This window comes from Anomaloglossus baeobatrachus, chromosome 4 (genome assembly GCF_048569485.1).
Source record: "Anomaloglossus baeobatrachus isolate aAnoBae1 chromosome 4, aAnoBae1.hap1, whole genome shotgun sequence".
NCBI lineage: Eukaryota > Metazoa > Chordata > Amphibia > Anura > Aromobatidae > Anomaloglossus > Anomaloglossus baeobatrachus.
Window position 1 is genome coordinate 263753125 of NC_134356.1, and position 26751 is coordinate 263779875.

General features: G+C 53.0%; 1 protein-coding gene across 1 annotated transcript in view; it reads right to left on the reverse strand.

Moving 5' to 3' along the window:
* CEP83 (centrosomal protein 83) overlaps window positions 1-25408 on the reverse strand; it is a 101995-nt gene extending 76587 nt beyond the window's left edge. The window contains exons 1-4 of the mRNA XM_075342442.1: window positions 25247-25408; window positions 18012-18283; window positions 17540-17690; window positions 9320-9412 (exon numbers count right to left, since the gene is read on the reverse strand). Coding sequence (XP_075198557.1) covers window positions 9320-9412; window positions 17540-17690; window positions 18012-18187 — 420 coding nt within the window. The 5' untranslated portion in view covers window positions 18188-18283; window positions 25247-25408. The remainder of the gene's footprint in view (window positions 1-9319; window positions 9413-17539; window positions 17691-18011; window positions 18284-25246) is intronic.
* Between the last annotated feature and the right edge of the window lie 1343 nt (window positions 25409-26751).

Genomic DNA, 26751 nt, shown 5'->3' on the forward strand with positions numbered 1-26751 from the left:
GAGGCAAGGAAGTCTCCTCGAGACATTGAGGCAATGACGGATCGGAGGGATCCCATCCGGAACCGCCTGGCGTTCGCATGCTCGTTGAGCAGTTTCAGGACCAGAACAGGACGGAAGGAACCGTCCATTTTTGGAGCCACAAAGAGATTGGAGTACAAACCCTCGCCCTCGTTCCTGAGGGGGGACAGGGATCACCACTCCTTCTGCTCTTAGAGCGTCCACCGCCTGCAGCAGGGCATCTGCTCGGTGGAGAGGTGGGGCCGTTCTGAAGAATGGAGTCGGAGGACGAGAACAGAACACTGTCCTGTGCACGTGAGCACAATGTCCGTCACCCACCGGTCTGTGACCTGTGGCAGCTAAATGTCGCCAAAGGCGGGGGAGTCTGCCATCAACCGCGGATGCGGAGAGAGAGAGAGAGAGCTGAGAGTCCTGAGGAGACCGCCTTGGTAGCGGTTCCTCCGACTGCCTTCCTTGGGCGAGATTGAGCCCGGCCGGAATCTGAGCCCGTCTGAGGTTTTGTAGCCCTTTTGCACGAGGACAATTGGGACCTGCCGGAGCTTGGGAAGGACCGAAACCTCGACTGTACTTTTAGGACAGTATTAACAGGGTAAGTCGCAGTGCAGACATTGCGGGGTTACGGACGCCTCTGCGGTACAGATGTCCCTGCTCAAGGTCAGCTGCGCAAGAACAGCTGAAAAGGTTAGGTTGCCAATACGGCTGTGGATGCCGGAGCAACCGACACGCCGATAGCCTCCTAGACAGATTTCAACCAGAGTCCATCTGTCTGTGAATGGCATCTTTAAGTGAAGCCCCATCTCCAGTGCAACTATGGCTCTATATGCAAGCCTGGAGATTGGAGAATCCACCTTTGGACCCTGGGTCCAGCGCTGACCACGTCAGGGGAAAAGGGATAACGTGTATCCTAAAAACGTTTGGAGAAGACGCTTATCTGGTAAGCGTGGTGTTCCTGGACTGCTTCTCTGAAGTCAGCGTGGCCAGAAAAATACTCAATATCTGCGTGAGATACTGAAAAGGAACTTCTCCTGTTCGTCTCCTATCTCCACTGGGGGAGCTGAGGGAGAAAGATCCAACCTTCCATTGATGGACGGTATAGGATCATTCCGTATGGCGTTACCACCCGGTGTATCCGGATTGAGAGCGATGTCAGTAACAAAGCCCTGAAGAGCTGCCTTTTGGTCAAGTAGATTGCCCATGGGTGCAAGTCTCTATATTATGACTACTCCGTCCCTGTCCATGGACAGGGTTGACAGGAGGTTTCTTTGGCCACAACTAGTAGAGCCCCGGCAGACGAAGTGCTAGAGACCCCGGCAGACGACGTGCTACAGGGGAGCATGCACACAATGGGACGGTGTCATGAACAGCATCCCATGTAGTAAAAACAGCACTGAAATCTGTGTTGCTTTTTTGCCGCTGCCGACTAGCTATCTAGAAGTATATAGCCAAGATTGGTGACCGTACATTGCAATGTATAGCATACAGGCATAAAGTACAAAAGACCACTGCAGCACAAGCAATACAAGCAGCATAGAAGCCTGTGCCCTGGCACCCCTGCTCTTCTGCTGCTGTATACTAGTCATTTAGGGGAATATAGCCCAGAAGAGTGACCCTACAGTGCAATGTATAGCATACAAGCACAAGTACAAATGAACACTGCAGCACATGCAATACAAGCAGCATAGAAGCCTGTGCCCTGGCACCCCAGCTCTTCTGCTGCTGTAGACTAGTCATCTCGGGGAATATGGCCCAGAAGAGTGACCATACAGTGCTATGTATAGCATACAAGCACAAGTACAAATGCACACTGCAGCCCATGCAATACAAGCAGCATAGAAAAAAACCTGTGCCCCAGCACCCTTGGTTTTCTGCTGCTGTAGTCTAGCCATTCCAGGAGAATATAGCTAAGACTAGCGACTGTACAGTGCAGTGTATAGCATACAAGCATAAACACAAATGAACACCTCAGTCGTGCAATACAAGCAGCCTAGAAAGCCTGTGCCTTAGCACACCTGCTTTCCTGCTGCTGATGTGTCGCTCCCCAAGCGGGCATATAGCGACCTATGCAGTAAAAAACAACACATGTACACACTGCAGTTATATCGTGGTCAGCACTATGTGTGCCTCTTACCGCCCGCCTATAAGCGGGTGTATGATCGCCACCGTCCTGCCTTGGTGCCGAAAGTCCGAGCTCGGACTGCAGTAATGGCTGCCGGCTTCTTCCCCAGCTCATGTGAGGAGGGGCGGGCCGTGGGCGTGCCCCCAAGGCAGAGCGGGAATCCGGCGTCCGACAGTGTGCAGTGAGAGGGCTGGAGCATGTAAAAAGGCTCCAGCCCTCGGCGCTGCTGATTGCTCAGCGCCTGTCCCCTTCCCTGAGTGACAGGGAGGGGGCGGGAACGAAGCGGCACTAGGCCGCAGAAGCCGGGGACTGGATTTATAAGCGCCGCCGCCGTAAAAGCGCGGTCGGCGCCCAGTCCCCGGCGAACTACAAGTCCCAGCCGCGCCGCCGCTCCCGGAGCGTCCGGCGCGGTAGTTCCCAAAACACAAAGTCACTCAGCAAAGCTGCAGTGACTGTAACCCTTTACTGTCCCCGGCGCACTAGCACACCCAGCAAGTCTGGAGTGTGCTGTGCCTGTGTGTACGGGGACACAGAGTACCTGTAATGGTGCAGGGCCATGTCCCTGAACGGTACTCCAGCTCCGTATCCAGCAGGTTCAAATGGGTCTGTGGATGGAGCCCGGCGTCAGAGCTTTGAGGCCGGCAGGATCCCACTTCCTCAGAGCCCCTCAGGGGGATGTGGAAGGAAAGCAGCATGTGGGCTCCAGCCTCCGTACCAGCAATAGGTACCTCAACCTTACAACACCATCCACGGGTGAGAAGGGAGCATGCTGGGGGCCCTATATGGGCCCTCTTTTCTTCCATCCGAAATAGTCAGCAGCTACTGCTGACTAAAATCTGTGGAGCTATGCGTGGATGTCTGACCTCCTTCGCACAAAGCTTGAAAACTGGAGAACCCGTGATACCACGGGGGGGGTATAGCCAGAAGGGGAGGGGCCTTGCACTTTTTAGTGTAGTGCTTTGTGTGGCCTCCGGAGGGCAGTAGCTATACCCCAATCGTCTGGGTCTCCCAATAGAGCGCTGAAGAAAGAATTTACGGTAAGTAACAAAATTCTCTTTTTCTTTATCGTTCCTTTGGGAGACCCATACCATGGGACGTTCCAAAGCTGTCCCTGGGTGGGAATAAACAGAAAAACTAAGAAGTAGGCGGAGCCTAACTTCACAAGTGGGCGACAGCCGCCTGAAGGATGCGTCTGCCCAAGCTCGCATCTGCCGAAGCATGAGCATGCACTTGGTAGTGCTTCGAGAAGGTATGCAGGCTACTCCAAGTGGCAGCCTGACAGACTTGTTGAGCCGTAGCCTGGTGCCTAAAAGCCCAAGAGGCACCGACAGCTCTGGTCGAGTGTGCTTTGATCCCCGGCGGGGGAGGCACCTGAGTACTCTGGTAGGCGTCCAAAATGGTCGATCTAATCCAAAGGGCCAAGGTCGACTTAGAAGCAGAGAGACCCTTGCGCCGCCCTGTGGTTAGCACAAAAAGAGAGGTGCACCGCCTAAGCGCAGTGGTGCGAGACACAAAAATCCGGAGAGCACGCCCCAGATCTAGAGTATGCAGCGCTTTCTCAAAGCGATGAACAGGGGCCGGACAGAAGGAAGGCAAGGAAATATCCTGGTTAAGGTGGAAGGGAGAGACCACCTTAGGAAGAAAGTCCGGGGTCGGACGGAGAACTACCTTGTCTTGGTGAAAAACCAAAAAAGGTGACTCCGAAGAGAGCGCAGCCAAATCAGAGACTCTCCTGAGAGAAGTTATGGCAACTAGAAAGGCCACCTTTTGAGAAAGACGATACAAAGAAACCTCCCTAAGGGGCTCGAAAGGGTGTTTCTGCAATACCGTGAGGACCAAGTTAAGGTCCCAGGGATCCAAGGGCCGCCGATAAGGCGGAATGATGTGAGACGCACCTTGCATGAAGGTGCGGACCTGAGCCAGCCGGGCGAGACGCCGCTGGAACAGCACTGATAGAGCTGAGACTTGTCCCTTGAGAGAGTTGAGGGACAGTCCTAGCTGCAGACCGGACTGTAGAAAATACAGAAGGGTCGGCAAGGAGAATGGCCAAGGAGAATGGCCGGAAGAGCGACACCAGGACAGGAAAATTTTCCAAGTCCTGTGATAGATCTTGACGGAGGAAGACTTACGGGCCCGAGTCATAGTGGAGATGACTTCAGGAGGAATACCAGAAGCCGTCAAAATCCAGGACTCAAGAGCCACGCCGTGAATTTGAGTGCCGCAGAATTCGGGCGGAAAAACGGACCTTGCGAGAGCAGGTCTGGACGGTCCGGAAGATGCCACGGCATCTCCACGGACAGTTGGAGCAGGTCCGGATACCAAGCTCCCTGGGCCAGTCCGGTGCAATGAGGATGACTCGACGGCCCCCCATTCTGATCTTGCGCAGGACTCTGGGCAAGAGAGCTAGAGGGGGAAACACGTAGGACAGACGAAACTGGGACCAGTCTTGAACCAGAGCGTCCACGGCGAATGCCTGAGGATCGTGGGAGCGAGCCACGTAAACCGGAACTTTGTTGTTGTGATGGGATGCCATTAGGTCCACGTCCGGAGTGCCCCACTTGCGGCAGATTGACTGAAACACTGCCGGGTGCAGGGACCACTCGCCACCGTCCACGGATTGACGGCTGAGATAATCTGCCTCCCAGTTTTCTACGCCAGGGATGTGGACTGCGGATATGGTGGACTTGGAGTCCTCCGCCCATTGAAGAATGCGTTGGACCTCCAACATTGCCAGGCGGCTGCGTGTCCCGCCTTGGTGATTGATGTAGGCAACCGCTGTCGCGTTGTCTGACTGGACTCGAATGTGCCTGCCCGCCAACAGGTGGTGAAAGGCTAGGAGAGCTAGAAGCACAGCTCTGGTTTCCAGCACATTGATTGAAAGGGCTAACTCGGACGGAGTCCAAGTGCCCTGTGCTCTGTGGTGGAGATGTACCGCTCCCCATCCGGAAAGGCTGGCATCCGTGGTGAGGATCACCCAGGACGGAGTCAGGAAGGAGTGCCCTTGGGACAGGGAGAGGGGTCGAAGCCACCACTGAAGAGAGCTCCTGGTCCGTGGTGACAGAGCCACTAACCTCTGTAAGGAGGAAGGCCGCTTGTCCCAACAGCGGAGAATGTCCAGCTGCAGAGGACGCAGATGGAACTGGGCAAAGGGAACCGCCTCCATGGAGGCCACCATTTGACCCAGCACCTGCATTAGGCGCCTGAGGGAATAACGGCGGGGCCTCAGGAGAGAGCGTACCGCTAGCCAGAGAGACTGCTGTTTGATTAAGGGCAACTTCACAAGTGCCGGCAAAGTCTCGAACTGCATCCCTAGGTACGTGAGACTCTGGGTCGGAGTCAGAGTGGATTTGGGAAGATTGACAATCCACCCGAATTGGGCTAGGGTGGCGAGAGTGAGCGAAACACTCCGCTGACAGTCTGCGCTGGATGTACCCTTGACCAGAAGGTCGTCCAGATAAGGAAGCACTGCTAACCCCTGGAGGTGCAGGACCGCAATCACTGCCGCCATGACCTTGGTGAATACCCGAGGGGCCGTGGCTAACCCGAAGGGGAGAGCCACGAATTGGAAATGATCCTCTCCTAATCGCAAAACGTAGCAGGGGGGAGTTGAGAGAAAAAAATCTGTTTGGAGGGCTGGAAGAGAATTCTATCCTGTAGCCGTGAGATATGATGTCTCTCACCCACTGATCGGAGACTTGCTTTAACCAAGCGTCGCCAAAGTGGGAGAGCCTGCCACCGACTAAGGACGTGGCTGGAGCAGGCCGAGAGTCATGAGGAAGCTGCCTTAGTGGCAGAACCTCCTGCGGTCTTCTGCGGACGCGCTTTTGGGCGCCAGTTGTATTTCTGATCCTTGGCTGAGTTAGCGGACGAGGCGGAAGGCTTAGAGGATGACCAGTTGGAGGAACGAAAGGAACGAAACCTCGATTGATTCCTACCCTGGGCGGGTTTCCTGGTCTTGGTTTGTGGCATGGAAGTACTCTTCCCGCCAGTAGCTTCTTTAATGATTTCATCCAGCTGTTCACCAAACAGCCGTGAACCAGAAAAAGGGAGCCCAGCAAGAAACTTCTTGGAAGAAGCATCTGCCTTCCACTCTCGAAGCCACAAAATCCTACGGATAACAAGAGAATTAGCTGAAGCCACCGCAGTGCGGTGAGCAGCCTCTAGCATGGCAGACATGGCATAAGATGAAAAGGCTGAAGCCTGAGCAGTTAAGATAACCATCTCAGGCATAGATTCCTTGGTGAGGGAATGCATCTCCTCTAGAGAAGCAGAGATGGCTTTGAGAGCCCACACTGCTGCAAAAGACAGGGAAAACGCGGCCCCCGCAGCTTCATACACAGATTTGGCCAGAAGGTCAATCTGACGGTCAGTGGAATCCTTAAGTGAGGTGCCGTCAGCCACCGACACAACGGTCCGGGCTGATAGCCTAGACACCGGAGGGTCTACCTTTGGGGAGTGAGACCACTCCTTGACCACCTCAGGTGGAAATGGAAACTGGTCATCAGAACCACGCTTTGGAAAGCGTTTGTCAGGGCAGGCCCTGGGTTTGGTCACAGCGGCCTGAAAACTGGAGTGGTTAAAGAGCACACTCTTCACTCTCTTAGGCGAGGTAAACTGATGTTTTTCTGCCAAAGAGAGTTGCTCCTCTGACACTGGCGGATTGAGATCCAGCACAGAATTAAGAGAAGCAATCAAATCACTAAGACCTGAGTCACCCTCAGAGAAATCGATGGGATACGTAGCCTCCGAGCCCCCAGTGAGGGCATCCTCCTCATCTTGAGAGTCAGCTCTTGAGACAGAGCCGTGGGATGGGGAGGGGGAGGAAACCCTGCGCCTTCTCTTAGAAGGACGGGGTCTGGGATCAGATGATGAATCCTCCGTGAGCTCTGATGGACGGAGGTCAGAGGATAGGAGTCCTCTGTCAAGAGTATTAGAGGCACCCTGTGAGGGGGGCTGATGCATATTCATCAAAGTCCTGGACAAAAGTCCCATGGACTCAGCAAATGACTGGGATATGGACCTAGAAAAGGACTCTACCCAGGCCGGGGGTTCAATCACAGGAGCCTGAGAGACCACTGGGCCTTGCTCCTTGTGTGAGACATGCTGCTGGTATACAGAGGTCCACAACCGGAGACCGGCTGTGGCTTACCAGACCGCTGAGCGCGGTGTTGTGTGCCCTCCAGATCCCGAAGCCCGGTCCCCCAGTCGCAGGACCTCAGCAGAGATGCAGAATGCAGGATGTCCCAGAGCAGAGTGAACTCTGCCTGAGAAATGACTAGGGGGCGTTCCTATAAAAGAGCGGGAACTGGAGGGCTATAGAGACCTGCAGGGAAGGAGGGACACCCCAGCAGTGGGGAGTGTCCCTCCCCTGTGTAGAACGGCCGCCGGGAGGAACCGAACCTGTCCCTCTGCATGAGTGACATGCGAGGGCAGGAAAATGAAACTAGGCCTCCGGCGAAGCCGGGACCTAAATTTAAGCGGCGAGGCCGACAAGCAGGCACCATCGGCGCGGTTCTCAGGCAAAAGCTAGAGAATCCGCCGGAAAAGTTAAAACAATCACATACAGCATACTCTCCCCTTACAATAAAGAACCGGAACCCCCAACATAAACGTCTCAGGTACTTAGCTGCTGAGACGCAGGGCCATGTCCCTGGGGATGAGTGCTCCGGTCCAACAGAATCCTCAAGGGGCTGTGGATGGAAACCGGACTCCTGCCAGGCATGGAGACCGTGCTGGCTCCCACTTCAAGCCAGAGCCCAGAAGGGATGGTGAAGGAGCGCGGCATGTAAGGCTGCAGCCTTGTAAATCAACCTTAACAACACCGCCGACACAGTGGGGTGAGAAGGGACATGCCGGGAATCCAGACATGGACCCGCTTTTCTTCAAACTCTTTCCAAAAATCAAACAAATCAGATGAGAATGCATGTGTGGATGTATGCCTCCTGACACAAAGCAATAAACTGGCTAGGACTGGCTACCAGGGGGTGTATAAGCTCAGAGGGAGGAGCTACACTTTTAAGTGTAGTACTTTGTGTGTCCTCCGGAGGCAGAAGCTAAACACCATGGTATGGGTCTCCAAAAGGAACGATAAAGAAAAAGGGCACACATACCCGTCACATGGCCCAGGCAGACAGCAGAGTTCTCATAGCCAGCTATGCAACAAGCAACATATACCCACTATGACTGGCACATCATTGTAATACATGGATTACTACTGAATGTGTCAGTCAGAGTTATGCAACCACATTCTTTTAGTTTTGTTAGTTTTATTTCTCCCCTTTAAGGGCTCTTTCCATGCTACAATATATCTTACGATGTGTCGGCGGGGTCACGTCGTAAGTGACGCCCATCCGGCATCGTAAGATACATTGTAGCATGTAACAGCTACGTGCGATTGCGATTGAACGGTAAAACGTTCATCGCACGCACGTCGTTCAATTCCTAAAAATTGAACGTCAGGTTGTTCATCATACCCGGGGTAGCACACATCGCAGTGTGTGACACCACGGGAACGATGAACTGTAGCTTACCTGCGTCCTGCGGCTCCCGCCGGCAATGCGGAAGGAAGGAGGTGGGAGGGATGTTTACGTCCCGCTCATCTCCGCCCCTGCGCTTCTATTGGCCGGCTGCCACGTGACGTCGATGTGACGCCGAACGTCCCTCCCACTCCAGGAAGTGGACGTTCGCCGCCAACATCGAGGTCGTATGGACGGGTAAGTACGTGTGACGGGGGGTTACTCGTTTGTGCGACACGTTCAACAAATTGAACGTGCCATACATACGATGGGGGCGGGGACAATCGCATACGATATCGTATGCTGGATCGTATGGTGTAAAGCAGGCTTTAGATGACAATTTCAATTGGATTCTCAACAGAGAAATTATAGGTGAGATTAAAGGTGGAAAAAGTTGTGAAATTATTCTTCAGATATGCTTGATGTAGAAAAAAATGTGCATTTCTGGTACTGAATTCTATTTGAGAGTGTATTATTATCTCAAGCTCTCTTAGATGGAATGCATTTAGTTTTTTGTTGCAAAACCCCTCTAAGCAATGGCAGAATAGCAAACAATGGCACCTCCTATTAACTATGCTGGAAAAAGGCTCCAAAATATACCGTATTTGCCTTGAAAGGTTTGAATGGAAACATGTACACAAGAATAAAAAGTAATGGTAAGTTGACATACATCATTGAGTTTTCGAAAATGCTCCCGCATCGGAGCTTCCACTTCCTGCTGTAATTGAACCTTCAGCAGCTCCAGTCTGTGGGGTGACAGCACCTGGAATAAACACAAGCACGGTGAGGCTGGGGTCACACGGACGTATGAAAAACCGGTCCCAATCTCATCAGGAGAGTAGGACAATTTCTTCTCACTTGTCATCTGTGTGCTGTCCGTGTGCAATCCGTTTTTTTCTCAGCGGCTATTAGTGATTTACAGTCATTTACAGGACAATTTACAGTGTTCTGTACTACATGATAGCATTGTATCCAACAAAAAAAAAAGAGAATTTTGTTTACTTACCGTAAATTCTTTTTCTTATAGTTCCGTATTGGGAGACCCAGACCATGGGTGTTTAGCTTCTGCCTCCAGAGGACACACAAAGTACTACACTTAAAAGTGTAGCTCCTCCCTCTGAGCTTATACACCCCCTGGTGAGCAGACCCAGCCAGTTTAGTGCAAAAGCTGAAGGAGAATAGCCACCCACAAGTAGAACAGAGCAAGAGCCGGAACAACCGGAGACTCTGTCCATGACAACAGCCGGTGAGAACACGCGGAACAAGAAAATTGCCAACAGGCAACAGGGAGGGTGCTGGGTCTCCCAATACGGAACTATAAGAAAAAGAATTTACGGTAAGTAAACAAAATTGTCTTTTGCTTTATCGTTCCTTTGGGAGACCCAGACCATGGGACGTTCCAAAGCAGTCCCTGGGTGGGAAATAAACAGAATAAACTAGGAAGTAGGCAGAACCTAACTTCACAAATGGGCGACAGCCGCCTGAAGGATGCGTCTGCCCAAGCTCGCATCTGCCGAAGCATGAGCATGCACTTGGTAGTGCTTCGAAAAGGTATGCAGGCTAGTCCAAGTGGCAGCCTGACAGACTTGTTGAGCCGTAGCCTGGTGCCTAAAAGCAGGGCTGTGGAGTCGGTAAGCCAAACCTTCGACTCCGACTCCGACTCCTCAAATTCTCTTGCACCGACTCCGACTCCGGCTCAGACTCCGGCTCCGACTCCTACATATATTGCTTAGTTAGGTGAAAAATTTATTGTAGTACATGAATATGTGTATGTGAACATCAGACATTTAATAATTTTTATGATACGATAATCAAGATATTTGGATAGAACATAAAATATATTTATTGGAATACAACTTTAGAACACAAAAAACTGTAATAAATTGTAAATATGTAATACACTATGTAATATACAGTAGATTACATATATATCTTGTGTGTGTATATACACTGTGTGTATATATATATATATATATATATATATATATATATATATATATATATATATATATATTACATATTTACAATTTATTAGTTTTTTGTGTTCTAAAGTTGTATTCCAATAAATATTTTATGTTCTATCCAAATATCTTGATTATTGTATCATAAAAACAATTAAATGTCTGATGTTCACATTGTACTACAATAAATTTTTCACTTAAATATAAGCATTATACTAAATGTTATTATTTAGTAAAATATTCAGCACATTCTGCATTGCACTCCTGTCCCCAATTTATTATATATTTTAGGAGTCGGAGTCGGTGCATTTTATACCGACTCCGACTCCACCAAAATGAGCTCCGACTCCGACTCCACGACTCCGACTCCGACTCCACAGCCCTGCCTAAAAGCCCAAGAGGCACCGACAGCTCTGGTCGAGTGTGCCTTGATCCCCGGCGGGGGAGGCACCTGAGTACTCTGGTAGGCGTCCGAAATGGTCCATCTAATCCAACGGGCTAAGGTCGGCTTAGAAGCAGAGAGGCCCTTGCGCCGACCTGTGGTCAGCACAAAAAGAGAAGTGCACCGCCTAAGTACAGCGGTGCGAGACACATAGATCCGGAGAGCACGCACCAGATCCAGAGAATGCAGCGCTTTTTCAAAGCGATGAACAGGAGCCGGACAAAAGGAAGGTAGGGTAATGTCCTGGTTAAGGTGGAAAGGAGAGACCACCTTAGGAAGAAAGTCCAGAGTCGGACGGAGAACCACCTTCTCTTGATGAAAAACTAAAAAGGTGACTCCGAAGAGAGCGCAGCCAAATCAGAGATTCTCCTGAGGGAAGTTATGGCCACTAGAAAAACCACTTTCTGTGAAAGACGATACAAGGAAACCTCCCTAAGAGGCTCAAAGGGGGGTTTCTGCAAAACCGTGAGAACCAAATTAAGGTCCCAGGGATCCAAGGGCCGCCGGTAGGGCGGAATGATGTGAGACGCGCCTTGCATGAAGGTGCGGACCTGAGCCAGCCGAGCGAGACGTCGCTGGAACAGGACTGACAGAGCTGAGACTTGTCCCTTGAGAGAGTTGAGGGACAGTCCTAGCTGCAGACCGGACTGTAGAAAAGACAGAAGGGTCGGCAAGGAGAAAGGCCAAGGAGGATGGTCGGTAGAGCGACACCAGGACAGGAAAATTCTCCAAGTCCTGTGATAGATCTTAGCGGAGGAAGACTTACGGGCCCGAGTCATAGTGGAGATGACTTCAGGAGGAATACCAGAAGCCGTCAAAATCCAGGACTCAAGAGCCACGCCGTCAATTTGAGAGCCGCAGAATTCAGACGGAAAAACGGACCTTGCGAGAGAAGGTCTGGATGGTCCGGGAGATGCCACGGCATCTCTACGGACAGATGGAGCAGGTCTGGATACCAAGCTCGCCTGGGCCAGTCCGGTGCAATGAGGATGACTCGACGGCCCTCCATTCTGATCTTGCGCAGGACTCTGGGCAAGAGAGCTAGAGGGGGAAACACGTAGGACAGACGAAACTGGGACCAGTCTTGAACCAGAGCGTCCGCGGCGAATGCCTGAGGACCGTGGGAGCGAGCCACGTAAACAGGAACTTTGTTGTTGTGACGGGATGCCATTAGGTCCACGTCCGGAGTGCCCCATTTGCGGCAGATTGACTGAAACACTGCCGGGTGCAGGGACCACTCGCCACCGTCCACGGTTTGACGGCTGAGATAATCTGCCTCCCAGTTTTCCACGCCTGGGATGTGGACTGCGGATATGGTGGACTTGGAGTCCTCCACCCATTGAAGGATGCGTTGTACCTCCAACATTGCCAGGCGGCTGCGTGTTCCGCCTTGGTGATTGATGTAGGCAACCGCTGTCGCGTTGTCTGACTGGACTCGAATGTGCCTGCCCGCCAACAGGTGGTGAAAAGCTAGGAGAGCTAGAAGCACGGCTCGGGTTTCCAGCACATTGATTGAAAGGGCTGACTCGGACGGAGTCCAAGTGCCCTGCGCTCTGTGGTGGAGACATACCGCTCCCCAGCCGGATAGGCTGGCATCCGTGGTGAGGATCACCCAGGACGGGGGCAGGAAGGAGCGCCCCTGGGACAGAGAGAGGGGCCGAAGCCACCATTGAAGAGAGCTCCTGGTCTGTGGCGACAGAGCCACTAACCTGTGTAAGGAGGAAGGCCGCTTGTCCCAACAGCGGAGAATGTCCAGCTGCAGGGGGCGCAGATGGAACTGGGCAAAGGGGACAGCTTCCATTGATGCCACCATTTGACCCAGCACCTGCATCAGACGCCTGAGGGAAGAACGGCGGGGCCTCAGCAGAGAGCGCACTGCCAGTTGGAGGGACTGCTGTTTGACTAAGGGCAACTTCACAAGTGCCGGCAAAGTCTCGAACTGCATCCCTAGATACGTGAGACTCTGGGTCGGAGTCAGAGTGGATTTGGGCAGATTGACCAGCCACCCGAATTGGGCTATAGTGGCGAGAGTGAGCGAGACACTCCGCTGACAGTCTGCGCTGGATGAAGCCTTGACTAGAAGATCGTCCAGGTAAGGAATCACTGCCAACCCCTGTAGGTGCAGAACCGCAATCACTGCTGCCATGACCTTGGTGAATACCCGAGGGGCTGCGGCTAACCCGAAGGGGAGAGCCACAAATTGGAAATGATCTTCTCCGATTGGAAAACGTAGCCAACGCTGGTGTGAAACTGCAATTGGCACATGCAGATAGGCATCTCTGATGTCGATGGATGCCAGGAAATCCCCTTGGGTCATTGAGGCAATGACTGATCGCAGGGACTCCATGTGAAAGTGCCGCAGCTGAACATGCTTGTTGAGAAGCTTGAGATCCAGGATGGGCCGGAATGTACCGTCCTTTTTGGGGACTAGGAAGAGATTTGAGTAGAAACCTCTGAACCGTTCCCGGGCGGGAACCGGTACAATTACTCCGTTGGCCTGCAAGGATGCCACGGCCTGTGAGAAGGCGGCGGCCTTGGAGCAGGGGGGGGGGGTTGAGAGAAAAAATATGTTTGGCGGCCTGGAAGAGAATTCTATCCTGTAGCCGTGGGAGATGATATCTCTCACCCACTGATCGGAGACGTGTTGAAACCAAGCGTCGCCAAAGTGGGAGAGCCTGCCACCGACTAAGGACGTTGCTGGGGCGGGCAGATAGTCACGAGGAGGCTGCCTTAGTGGCAGCACCTCCTGCGGTCATCTGTGGACGCGCTTTTGGGCGCCAGTTGGATTTCTGGTCCTTGGCTGAGTTAGTGGACGAGGCCGAGGGCTTAGAGGACGACCAGTTGGAGGAACGAAAGGAGCGAAACCTCGACTGATTCCTACCCTGGGCAGATTTCCTGGCTTTGGTTTGTGGCATGGATGTACTCTTCCCGCCAGTAGCTTCCTTAATAATTTCATCCAGCTGTTCTCCGAACAGCCAGGACAGAACAGCCAGGACCCAGCAAAAGGGAGCCCAGCAAGGTACTTCTTTGAAGACACATCTGCCTTCCACTCTCGAAGCCACAAGATCCTGCGGATAGCGAGGGAATTAGCCGAAGCCACCGTAGTGCGGTGAGAAGCCTCCAGCATGGCAGACATGGCATAAGATGAAAAAGCTGAAGCTTGGGAAGTCAAGGCAACCATTTCTCCTCCAGAGAAGCAGAGATGGCTTTGAGAGCCCACACTGCTGCAAAAGTCGGGGAAAAGGAGGCCCCCGCCGCTTCATATATGGATTTAGCCAGAAGGTCAATCTGGCGGTTAGTGGAATCCTTAAGGGAGGTGCCATCAGCCACCGACACAACGGTCCGGGCTGAGAGCTTAGACACCGGGGGGTCTACCTTTGGGGACTGAGCCCACTCCTTGACCACCTCAGGTGGAAAGGGAAAACGGTCATCAGAACCACGCTTTGGAAAGCGTTTGTCAGGACAGGCCCTGGGCTTGGACACAGCGGCCTGAAAACTGGAGTGGTTAAAGAACACACTCTTTGCCCTCTTAGGCGAGGTAAACTGGTGCTTTTCTGCCAGAGAGGGTTGCTCCTCTGATACTGGCGGATTGAGATCCAGTACAGAGTTAATGGAAGCAATCAAGTCACTAACATCTGAGTCACTTTCGGACAGATCAATGGGGTACATGGAGTTAGCCTCCGAGCCCCCTGTAAAGGCATCCTCCTCATCCTGCGAGTCCGCTCTTGAATCAGAGCCGCGGGAGGAGGAGGGAGAGGGAACCCTACGTCTCTTCTTAGGAGGACGGGGTCTGGGACCTGATGATGAATCCTCTGTGAGCTCCGGTCCTGAGAGAGCCCTAGCAGCAGAGGCACCCTGTGAGGGGGGCTGATGCATATTCAGCAAAGTCCTGGACAGAAGTCCCATGGACTCAGCAAAAGACTGGGAGATAGACCTAGAAAAGGATTCTACCCAAGCCGGGGGTTCAGCCACAGGAGCAGGAGCAGCCTGAGAGACCACTGGGGGAGAGACTCCAGGCTGTGGCACCGTCAAGGTAGAGCAGGCATCACAATGTTGATAGGTGCTCGGTTCAGGCAGCAGGAGCTTACATGTAGCGCATACAGAGTAAAGCTTTGGAGCCTTGCTCCCCGTGTGAGACATGCTGCTGGAGTGGGGGCTCTGCCAGAGAATGAACCCCAGAGAGTGTATACAGAGGTCCACAACCAGAGCCGGTTGTGGCTTACCAGACCGCTGTGCTGTGCAGAGCGGTGTTGTGTGCCCTCCAGATCCCGAAGCCCGGACCCCCAAACACAGCACCTCAGCAGGGATGCAGAACGCAGACCAGCGCTGAGTGAACGCTGAGAAAATGGCCGCCGGAGCGAAGAGAGGGGGCGGGACTTGAATGAAGAGCGGGATCTGGAGGGCCATAGAGACCTACAGGGGAGGAGACACGCACAGCAGTGGGGAGTGTCCCTCCCTTGTGCAGAACGGCCGCCGGGAGGAGCCGCGCTGTCCCTCTGCATGAGTGATATGCGAGGGCAGTGAAACGAAACTAGGCCTCCGGCGAAGCCGGGGCCTAAATTTGAGAGGCGAGGCCGATGCGCAGGCACTATCGGCGCGGTTGTCGGGCGATAGCCAGAGAACCTGCCGGAAATGTCAGTAAATACAGCAAACACACTCTCCCCAAACAATAAAGCACAGGGACCCCCAAATATAAACGCCTCAGGTACTTAGCTGCTGAGACGCAGGGCCAGGTCCCTGGGGATGAGTGCTCCGGTCCGGCAGGGTCCTGAAGGGCTGCGGATGGAGACCGGTCTCCTGCCAGGCATGTAAGGCCCAGGAGGGATGGTGAAGGAGCACGGCATGTAAGGCTCCAGCCTAGGAAATCAACCTTACAGCACCGCCGACACAGTGGGGTGAGAAGGGACATGCCGGGGGTCCAGACGTGGACCCGCAGTTCTTCAAACTCATTCCAAAAGGAAAAAAATCATATGAGAATGCATGTGTGGATGTATGCCTCCTGAACACAAAGCGATAAACTGGCTGGGTCTGCTCACCAGGGGGTGTATAAGCTCAGAGGGAGGAGCTACACTTTTAAGTGTAGTACTTTGTGTGTCCTCCGGAGGCAGAAGCTAAACACCCATGGTCTGGGTCTCCCAAAGGAACGATAAAGAAAATGGATGTGCAGGCCGTGTGACATCAGTTTTTTTCTTGCACTCATTGACTTGTATTGGCGAGTCTCGGACGTTTTCTGGATACAATCGCAGCATGTTGCAACTTTTCTCTCATCCAGAATGTGGATGATAAAAAAGCTGACCAACTGCTCTCCCTCATTGACTAACATTGGTCGGAGTGTAATGAGAGATTTTCTCACATTGTACTCATCTGATTCATACGCTCGTGTGAGTGTGCCCTTAAAAATTAGTCTAAGAAAAAAATATCTCACTATTTCAGATAATCATGTTATGTGTTGGCCGTTGTTAGTATGGTGATATGTGATGGAATGACTCAGTCAAAGGGGCTTTGCCCAGCAGCAGAGGATCTTTTTGGCACTTGGTTCATTCCTCCTGCGGGTACTATGCAGCACATAAAGAGCACCAATCATCAAGATTTTCCTATTTAACCTAAAACCAGTGTTTTACTGCCACTATCATGCTGATTCTATACATACCTTTAGTAGTCAGCTGGGATGTATAGTTTATGAAATACAAGCAAGTAAAGTTTATAAAATTAGCAGATTTTTGAGATTCGCAGCTACTGCTGATCAGCTGGGGTGGGTTTTGATAGTGATTCCCGCCCCCCTGCCTGTCCGTCCTCCCCCTGTTATTTATGCTAATTCTATTATAGAATCGTTTTACTAAGGGACTAGAAGAACCTGTGCTGATGTCATACCCATGTGACCAGAAGGGGCGGGGCCACTGGAACTACCAAACATGGTTTGGGTTCTCATGGACTGAGGGCATCTCATTTTGGCCACATGAACAATACATAAAACATCCTTATATACCTGTTACTTGACAAAGATAATTGTGCTTGATTGTAATTCAAATGTGAGACAGCCTACCTAAAACTCATGACTTTGTCAAGTAACAGGTGTATATGGTTTTATCTAATGGAATAGGTATACAAGGATGTTTTTATGTATTGTTCATTTGCCTATGATTAAGAAACTTTGTTCGAAACGCGTCAGGCGTTTAGGGGCTGCGTCCCCATATGATTTTTTTTTTTTATTCTTGACATGCAATTAAAATATTGAAGATTTTAATGAAGAGACAACTGGTGCTGGCATTTTCTCCCGTTTTTCGAAGTGATTAATACAACCCACAACCTCAGATCTTCACAAACAAGTTAACCTTTGTCCGGCTTTCTGTCTCAGTTATTAGTTTGGTTTTCTACAGAGAATAAAATGCATAACTGATCCGCAGAATATACATGGTAATGTGAATGAGGTCAAAGGTTGCTGACCAAAGCCCACAAGGGAAATTAATAAGACGTAGAAGGGCCTTACTTGCAGCTTGAGCTCTTCCACTTCTCTGGTTTTATCTACCAGTTCCTCTCGGAGTTCCGTCAGTAGGCTCTGGAATTTTTCTTGCGTGTTCTGCCTCTCCGCTGACAGCTGCTTACATTCATTCTGAGTCTTCATGAAGTCGGCCTGCAGCCTGGGTGTACAAGAAGGACAGTCACAATACAGCGTCCAATATGATGCTATAAAGATGGGGAAAATCCTAAGCCGAAATCCAGTCTACGGCAGATACCTTACCTGAAGGGTGTGTTCACCTCACACATTTCCGTGCGGATGCCCCAACCGTGGCCTCTATGCACAGATCCCAGCAATGCTACAATGTATCACATGTGTGGGTGTCCTTATAGGCGTTGGTGAAGATTGGACATGTGAGCTCGGCCTTCCAATTTCCAAGATCACAGTATGAATCCGACATGCACCGGGTTACACAGTACACATAGGTAAGCTGCCATCTTACCTGGAATGCTCTGTCTTCAGGGTTTCATAGTTGGTCCTGTGATTTTCACATCTCATCTTTTCACTAATTAAAAGTTTATGGAGCTCAGTGTCCGTCATATGGGCGCTGCCACTGAGCTGGGGTGCCAACACAGGAATAGCCTCCATCTTCTCAGCGGCGGGGGTGCCCACTACCATGTACAATGCCGCAGAACACACAGTGGACAGCTGTGCACTCACTTCACTTTCTGCTTCTTTTACATCATCTCCCACAGGAGTAAATTACATCTGTACCTGGAGGGAGGGAGGGACACAAAGCACAATTATCCATACAATGTATTAGGGCCATGCAAGTAATACAGTATTATGGCACAAGCATGCACAAATAGAACGGCTTTCTTCTACAAACATCCACCGTTACGCCATAGAAAGGACGGACAATCCATGCACACCTCTCTTCAAGTTACATGCTCACAAAATGCGACTCACAATTAATAACAGATTTTTGTACAATTTCACATTACAAACATCATACATTATCAAATACATCTCATGGATCTGATGAAGCTGGCATACTTACTGTGAAAATCCATGTCAGAATAGCAGAAGAAGCCACGTGAAAATTCAGCTCTACCTGGACTCGTAAAATGATCATTTTAATTTGAGGATTTTACAGCCAAACTGACGTGGACTGTTCACAGTGAGTACACCAGCCTCAAGGGATCTGTGAGGTCTATTCAATGATATATGCCTATAACCTTCAATGACCTCACTGCTTCACCACCACCGTGCGGAGCTGCCGCCCCACCACCCCACCCATTGTCTCCTCCCCAAAATCCTATAGAATGTAAGCCCGCAAGGGCAGGGTCCTCGTCCCTCTGTACCAGTCTGTCTATTGTAACTTGTGTATGTATTCTGTATGTAATCGCTTCTCATGTACAGCATGGAATCAATGGTGCTCTATAAATAAATAATAACAATAATAATAATAATAATAAATTGTAGGATAAAATATGGTGACAGCTATGCTTTAACCCCTGTACTCGCTCTGTGATGCGGGAGCATGGATCGGTCTCAGAAGCTGATCTAGCAGCCACGTGGCCACTGGATGGAAGCCCTCGGACTGCTTTCTACATGGGGGCATCCCTTCTGATTAGTAGGCCAGTGCAATGCCACGCCACAACGATGAGATTGTGCTTACAAACCAAAGAGGTACTGGTGACTACAGCAGGGAGGATGCAGTTTGCAGGACTTCCATCTGGAATATGGACGTGGCTGCTGCACCAGTGTCCTGCAAATGTATTCACTCATCTCTACCGGTTTCACACTTGTGTTGAACGGCACCCGTCACAATGCGTTGTGTGACGCATGTGACGGATGCCTTGCAAATAGTGTGATAATAAAGGCACCGGATTCCTGTGCAAAAACGCAGTGCGTTAAGTTTTCTTTACCCGAGTGAGAGCCTTTATCATCACGCACACATCCCTACACTACAGCCCTCATCTTCACCGCACACATCCCTACACTACAGCCCTCATCTTCACCGCACACATCCCTACATTACCGCCCACATCATCACCGCACACATCTCGACACTACCGCCCACATCATCACCGCACACATCTCGACACTACCGCCCACATCATCACCGCACACATCCCGGCACTACCGCCCTCATCATCACCGCACACATCCCTACATTACCGCCCACATCATCACCACACACATCCCAGCACTACCGCCCTCATCATCACCGCACACACATCCCGACACTACCGCCCACATCATCACCGCACACACCCCGACACTACCGCCCACATCATCACCGCACACACCCCGACACTACCGCCCACATCATCACCGCACACATCCCGACACTACCGCCCACATCATCACCGCACACATCCCGACACTACCGCCCTCATCTTCACCGCACACGTCCCGACACTACCGCCCACATCATCACCGCACACATCCCGACACTACCGCCCTCATCTTCACCGCACACATCCCGACACTACCGCCCACATCATCACCGCACACATCCCGACACTACAGCCCACATCATCACCGCACACACCCCGACACTACCGCCCACATCATCACCGCACACACCCCGACACTACCGCCCACATCATCACCGCACACACCCCGACACTACCGCCCACATCATCACCGCACACACCCCGACACTACCGCCCACATCATCACCGCACACACCCCGACACTACCGCCCTCATCTTCACCGCACACATCCCGACACTACCGCCCACATCATCACCGCACACATCCCGACACTACCGCCCTCATCTTCACCGCACACATCCCGACACTACCGCCCACATCATCACCGCACACATCCCGACACTACAGCCCACATCATCACCGCACACACCCCGACACTACCGCCCACATCATCACCGCACACACCCCGACACTACCGCCCACATCATCACCGCACACATCCCGACACTACCGCCCACATCATCACCGCACACATCCCGACACTACCGCCCACATCATCACCGCACACATCCCGACACTACCGCCCTCATCTTCACCGCACACGTCCCGACACTACCGCCCACATCATCACTGCACACATCCCGACACTACCGCCCTCATCTTCACCGCACACATCCCGACACTACCGCCCACATCATCACCGCACACATCCCGACACTACAGCCCACATCATCACCGCACACACCCCGACACTACCGCCCACATCATCACCGCACACACCCCGACACTACCGCCCACATCATCACCGCACACACCCCGACACTACCGCTCACATCATCACCGCACACACCCCGACACTACCGCCCACATCATCACCGCACACATCCCGACACTACCGCCCACATCATCACCGCACACACCCCGACACTACCGCCCTCATCTTCACCGCACACATCCCGACACTACAGCCCACATCATCACCGCACACACCCCGACACTACCGCCCACATCATCACCGCACACACCCCGACACTACCGCCCACATCATCACCGCACACATCCCGACACTACCGCCCACATCATCACCGCACACATCCCGACACTACCGCCCACATCATCACCGCACACATCCCGACACTACCGCCCACATCATCACCGCACACATCCCGACACTACCGCCCACATAATCACCGCACACACCCCGACACTACCGCCCACATCATCACCGCACACATCTCGACACTACCGCCCACATCATCACCGCACACACATCCCGACACTACCGCCCACATCATCACCGCACACATCCCGACACTACCGCCCACATCATCACCGCACACACATCCCGACACTACCGCCCACATCATCACCGCACACACCCCGACACTACCGCCCACATCATCACCGCACACACCCCGGCACTACCGTCCACATCATCACCCCACACACCCCGGCACTACCGCCCTCATCATCACTGCACACATCCCTACATTACCGCCCACATCATCACCACACACATCACAGCACTACCGCCCACATCATCACCGCACACATCACAGCACTACCGCCCACATCATCACCGCACACACATCCCGACACTACCGCCCACATCATCACCGCACACACCCCGACACTACCGCCCACATCATAACCGCACACACCCCGACACTACCGCCCACATCATCACCGCACACACCCCGACACTACCGCCCACATCATCACCGCACACATCCCGACACTACCGCCCACATCATCACCGCACACATCCCGACACTACCGCCCACATCATCACCGCACACATCCCGACACTACCGCCCACATCATCACCGCACACATCCCGACACTACCGCCCACATCATCACCGCACAAACCCCGGCACTACCGCCCTCATCATCACTGCACACATCCGTACATTACCGCCCACATCATCACCACACACATCCCAGCACTACCGCCCACATCATCACCGCACACACATCCCGACACTACCGCCCACATCATCACCGCACACATCCCGACACTACCGCCCACATCATCACCGCACACACCCCGACACTACCGCCCACATCATCACCGCACACATCCCGACACTACCGCCCACATCATCACCGCACACATCCCGACACTACCGCCCACATCATCACCGCACACATCCCGACACTACCGCCCACATCATCACCGCACACATCCCGACACTACCGCCCACATCATCACCGCACACACCCCGACACTACCGCCCACATCATTACCACACACATCCCGACACTACCGCCCACATCATCACCGCACACATCCCGACACTACCGCCCACATCATCACCGCACACACCCCGACACTACCGCCTACATCTTCACCGCACACATCCCGACACTACCGCCCACATCATCACCGCACACGCCCCGACACTACCGCCCACATCTTCACCGCACACATCCCGAAACTACTGCCCACATGCCGACACTACCGCCCACATCATCACTGCACACATCCCGACACTACCGCCCACATCATTACCGCACACCCCCCGACACTACCGCCCACATCATCACCGCACACACCCGACACTACCACCTACATCTTCCCTGCCCACATCCCAACACTACCGCCCACATCTTCACCGCACACATCCCGACACCACCGCCCACATCATCACCGCACACATCCCGACCCTACCGCCCACATCATCACCGCACACATCCCGACACTACCGCCCACATCATCACCGCACACACCCCGACACTACCGCCTACATTTTCACCGCACACATCCCGACACTACCGCCCACATCATCACCGCACACGCCCCGACACTACCGCCCACATCTTCACCGCACACATCCCGACACTACCGCCCACATCATCACCGCACACGCCCCGACACTACCGCCCACATCTTCACCGCACACATCCCGAAACTACTGCCCACATGCCGACACTACCGCCCACATCATCACTGCACACATCCCGACACTACCGCCCACATCATTACCGCACACCCCCCGACACTACCGCCCACATCATCACCGCACACACCCGACACTACCACCTACATCTTCCCTGCCCACATCCCAACACTACCGCCCACATCTTCACCGCACACATCCCGACACTACCGCCCACATCATCACCGCACACATCCCGACACTACCATACTCATCATCACCACACACACACAGGCATTACCTCAGTGACGTTTCTGCTGACAGCGCGATTCACTTCAGTTGCTGCCTGGAGCTGACACAGAGAGGCGGTGTTCTACTGCCGCTCCTGTCAGCTTCATGTAGCAGAGATGGATGCGTCGCGGGACCTCGTTTGGATTACGTCGGACCTGGAGGAGTATTTGGGGATTTTAATAAAGTGGTGAAAGGGGGTTTTTTTTGTCTTTTATTCCAAATAAAGGATTTTTTCGGGAGTATGTGTTTATTTACTTTCACTTACAGGTTAAATCATGGAATGTGTCTCATAGACGCCTGCCATGATTAACCTAGGACTTAGTGGCAGCTATGGGCTGCTACCATTAATTCCTTATTACCTCGATTGCCACCGCACCAGGGCAATTCGGGATGAGCTGGGTAGAGTCCCGGGACTGTCGCATCCGTCGGGCGGCAGGAACGCAGCATGTAGCGATTTTTGAGCAGCGGAATCCTTTTGATTCCGCTGCGCATGCTCTTTCTCGGCGGCTGAACGATCAGCTGATCGCCCGGCTGCGGCTGCTGTGAGCGATCAGCTGATCACCCGGCGGCCAGCTGGTGTGAGCGATCAGCTGATCACCCGGCGGCCAGCTGGTGTGAGCGATCAGCTGATCGTTCTCTCTTTCACGTTTTACAACGGACTCCGACAATTAATTCTTAGGGCGGCTTTGCACACTACGACATCGCAGGTGCGATGTCGGTGGGGTCAAATCAAAAGTGACGCACATCCGGCATCACTTGCGATGTCGTAGTGTGTAAATCCTAGATGATAAGATAAACGAGCGCAAAAGCGTTGTTATCGTATCATCGTTGCAAGCTCCGACTTTTCCATAATTTTGCTGCAGCGATGGTACAATGCTGTTCCTCGTTCCTGCGGCAGCACACATCGCTGTGTATAACGCCGCAGGAGCGAGGAACTTCACCTTACCTGCCGCCGCCGGCTCTGGGGAGGAAGGAGGTGGGCAGGATGTTTACATCCTGCTCATCTCCGCCCCTCCGCTGCTATTGGCCGCCTGCCGTGTGACGTCGCTATGACGCCGCACGACCCGCCCCCTTAGGAAGGAGGCAGGTCGCCGGCCAGAGCGACAGTCGCAGGGCAGGTGAGTGCATGTGAAGCTGGCGTAGCGATAATTTTCGCTACGCCAGCTATCACACGATATCGTACCTGCGACGGGGGCGGGGACTATCGCGTGCGACATCGCAGCATCGGCTTGCGAGTATCGCAACGTGCAAAGCCCACCTTAGGCTGCTTTCACACAACAGTTTTTTTGCAGAGCGGCTCAATCCGGCTCAAAAATCTATGCAACGGATGCGGCAAAAAACCGGATCCGTTGCACAAGTTTTTCCATGCGGCCCGTCTGTTTTTTGACGGATCCGGTATGATACTGAGCATGCGCAGTTCAAAAAAACCGCATCCGGCGTCCAAAGGCTTGCATTGTAAATCGCACCGGATCCGTATTTTTGCTGCAGACAAAAAACGCTGCAAGCAACGATCCATGCGGCCGCCGCATCGGCTAAATGTGTCAAATCCGGCAAAAAACGGATGCAACGCAAGGCCATGCAGCACAATCCGGCGCTAATGCAAGTCTATGAGGAAAAAACGCATCCGGCGGCAAAAAAAAACGGATGCATTTTTTTCTGAAAAGCGCCGGATTGTGCCTGATTGCAAAAAACTGATGTGTGAAAGCAGTCGTCATCCGGAAATGTGAACCTAGACTTACATGGGACAAGCTGCTGCCGAGGATTATTGTAAAACCATTGATCAGGGGTCTGCAGACAGATACGTTGGCTCATTCCACAATTATTGCTAAGACTGTAGATTTGTTACAGCCCCATTCTACTCAGTATGATGCCAATGACTGTACAATGGCCTCTATGGAGCAGATTATAAGGACACCGCGCCTGGAAGTCACTGCAGAGGGACAGCCATGGAGGGAGAGCCATGGGAACTGACAGGTGAGGAGCTGCGGCAGGCGTCCTGTTCCCATAGCAACACTCCCTCTGCGCTATACCTGCTCCCGAGACTGTGGGCCCCCACTACACACTGTAGAGCCTGCTGCTATCAGAGAATGGCTTGCTCCATGTAGTAAACATCCACTCACCGTGCTCTGGTGACAGGAGACCAAGGCGCCCACGTAAGTAGATTCCTGAACCACAATTAGCTTCTTCGTGAACATTTTAAAAATGGCGCCGTAGCTCCTCCCTAAAGAGCGACCCTCTGTGGAGCCAGTGTAGACCGATCACTACTGTATGTGCGGGCGGGGCGACATGTCTCATAGATCACGTGACTGTAAGAAAGGCGACTCTGGAAACGCACACATGCGCAGTCAGTGGCGGTGGCCGGCCCCCGGCAGTGACTGTGCTGTGCTGGCGCGGGAGGGCGCGCCTCGCTGTAGGAGCGGGCAAATTGGCGGGCACTGATGTACATAGGGACATATTACTGTAAGAGCGGCAGACTGGCGGGCACTGCTGTACTACTATAGGAGCAGGCAGACTGGCGGGCACTGCTGTACTACTATAGGAGCAGGCAGACTGCCGGGCACTGCTGTACTACTATAGGAGCAGGCAGACTGCCGGGCACTGCTGTACTACTATAGGAGCAGGCAGACTGCCGGGCACTGCTGTACTACTATAGGAGCAGGCAGACTGCCGGGCACTGCTGTACTACTATAGGAGCAGGCAGACTGCCGGGCACTGCTGTACTACTATAGGAGCAGGCAGACTGCCGGGCACTGCTGTACTACTATAGGAGCAGGCAGACTGGCGGGCACTGCTGTACTACTATAGGAGCAGGCAGACTGCCGGGCACTGCTGTACTACTATAGGAGCAGGCAGACTGCCGGGCACTGCTGTACTACTATAGGAGCAGGCAGACTGCCGGGCACTGCTGTACTACTATAGGAGCAGGCAGACTGCCGGGCACTGCTGTACTACTATAGGAGCAGGCAGACTGCCGGGCACTGCTGTACTACTATAGGAGCAGGCAGACTGCCGGGCACTGCAGTACTACTATAGGAGCAGGCAGACTGGCGGGCACTGCTGTACTACTATAGGAGCAGGCAGACTGGCGGGCACTGCTGTACTACTATAGGAGCAGGCAGACTGGCGGGCACTGCTGTACTACTATAGAGCAGGCAGACTGCCGGGCACTGTTGTACTACTATAGGAGCAGGCAGACTGCCGGGCACTGCTGTACTACTATAGGAGCAGGCAGACTGCCGGGCACTGCTGTACTACTATAGGAGCAGGCAGACTGGCGGGCACTGCTGTACTACTATAGGAGCAGGCAGACTGGCGGGCACTGCTGTACTACTATAGGAGCAGGCAGACTGCCGGGCACTGCTGTACTACTATAGGAGCAGGCAGACTGCCGGGCACTGCTGTACTACTATAGGAGCAGGCAGACTGCCGGGCACTGCTGTACTACTATAGGAGCAGGCAGACTGGCGGGCACTGGAGCAGGCAGACTGGCGGGCACTGATGTACATAGGGACATATTACTGTAAGAGCGGCAGACTGGCGGGCACTGCTGTACTACTATAGGAGCAGGCAGACTGCCGGGCACTGCTGTACTACTATAGGAGCAGGCAGACTGGCGGGCACTGCT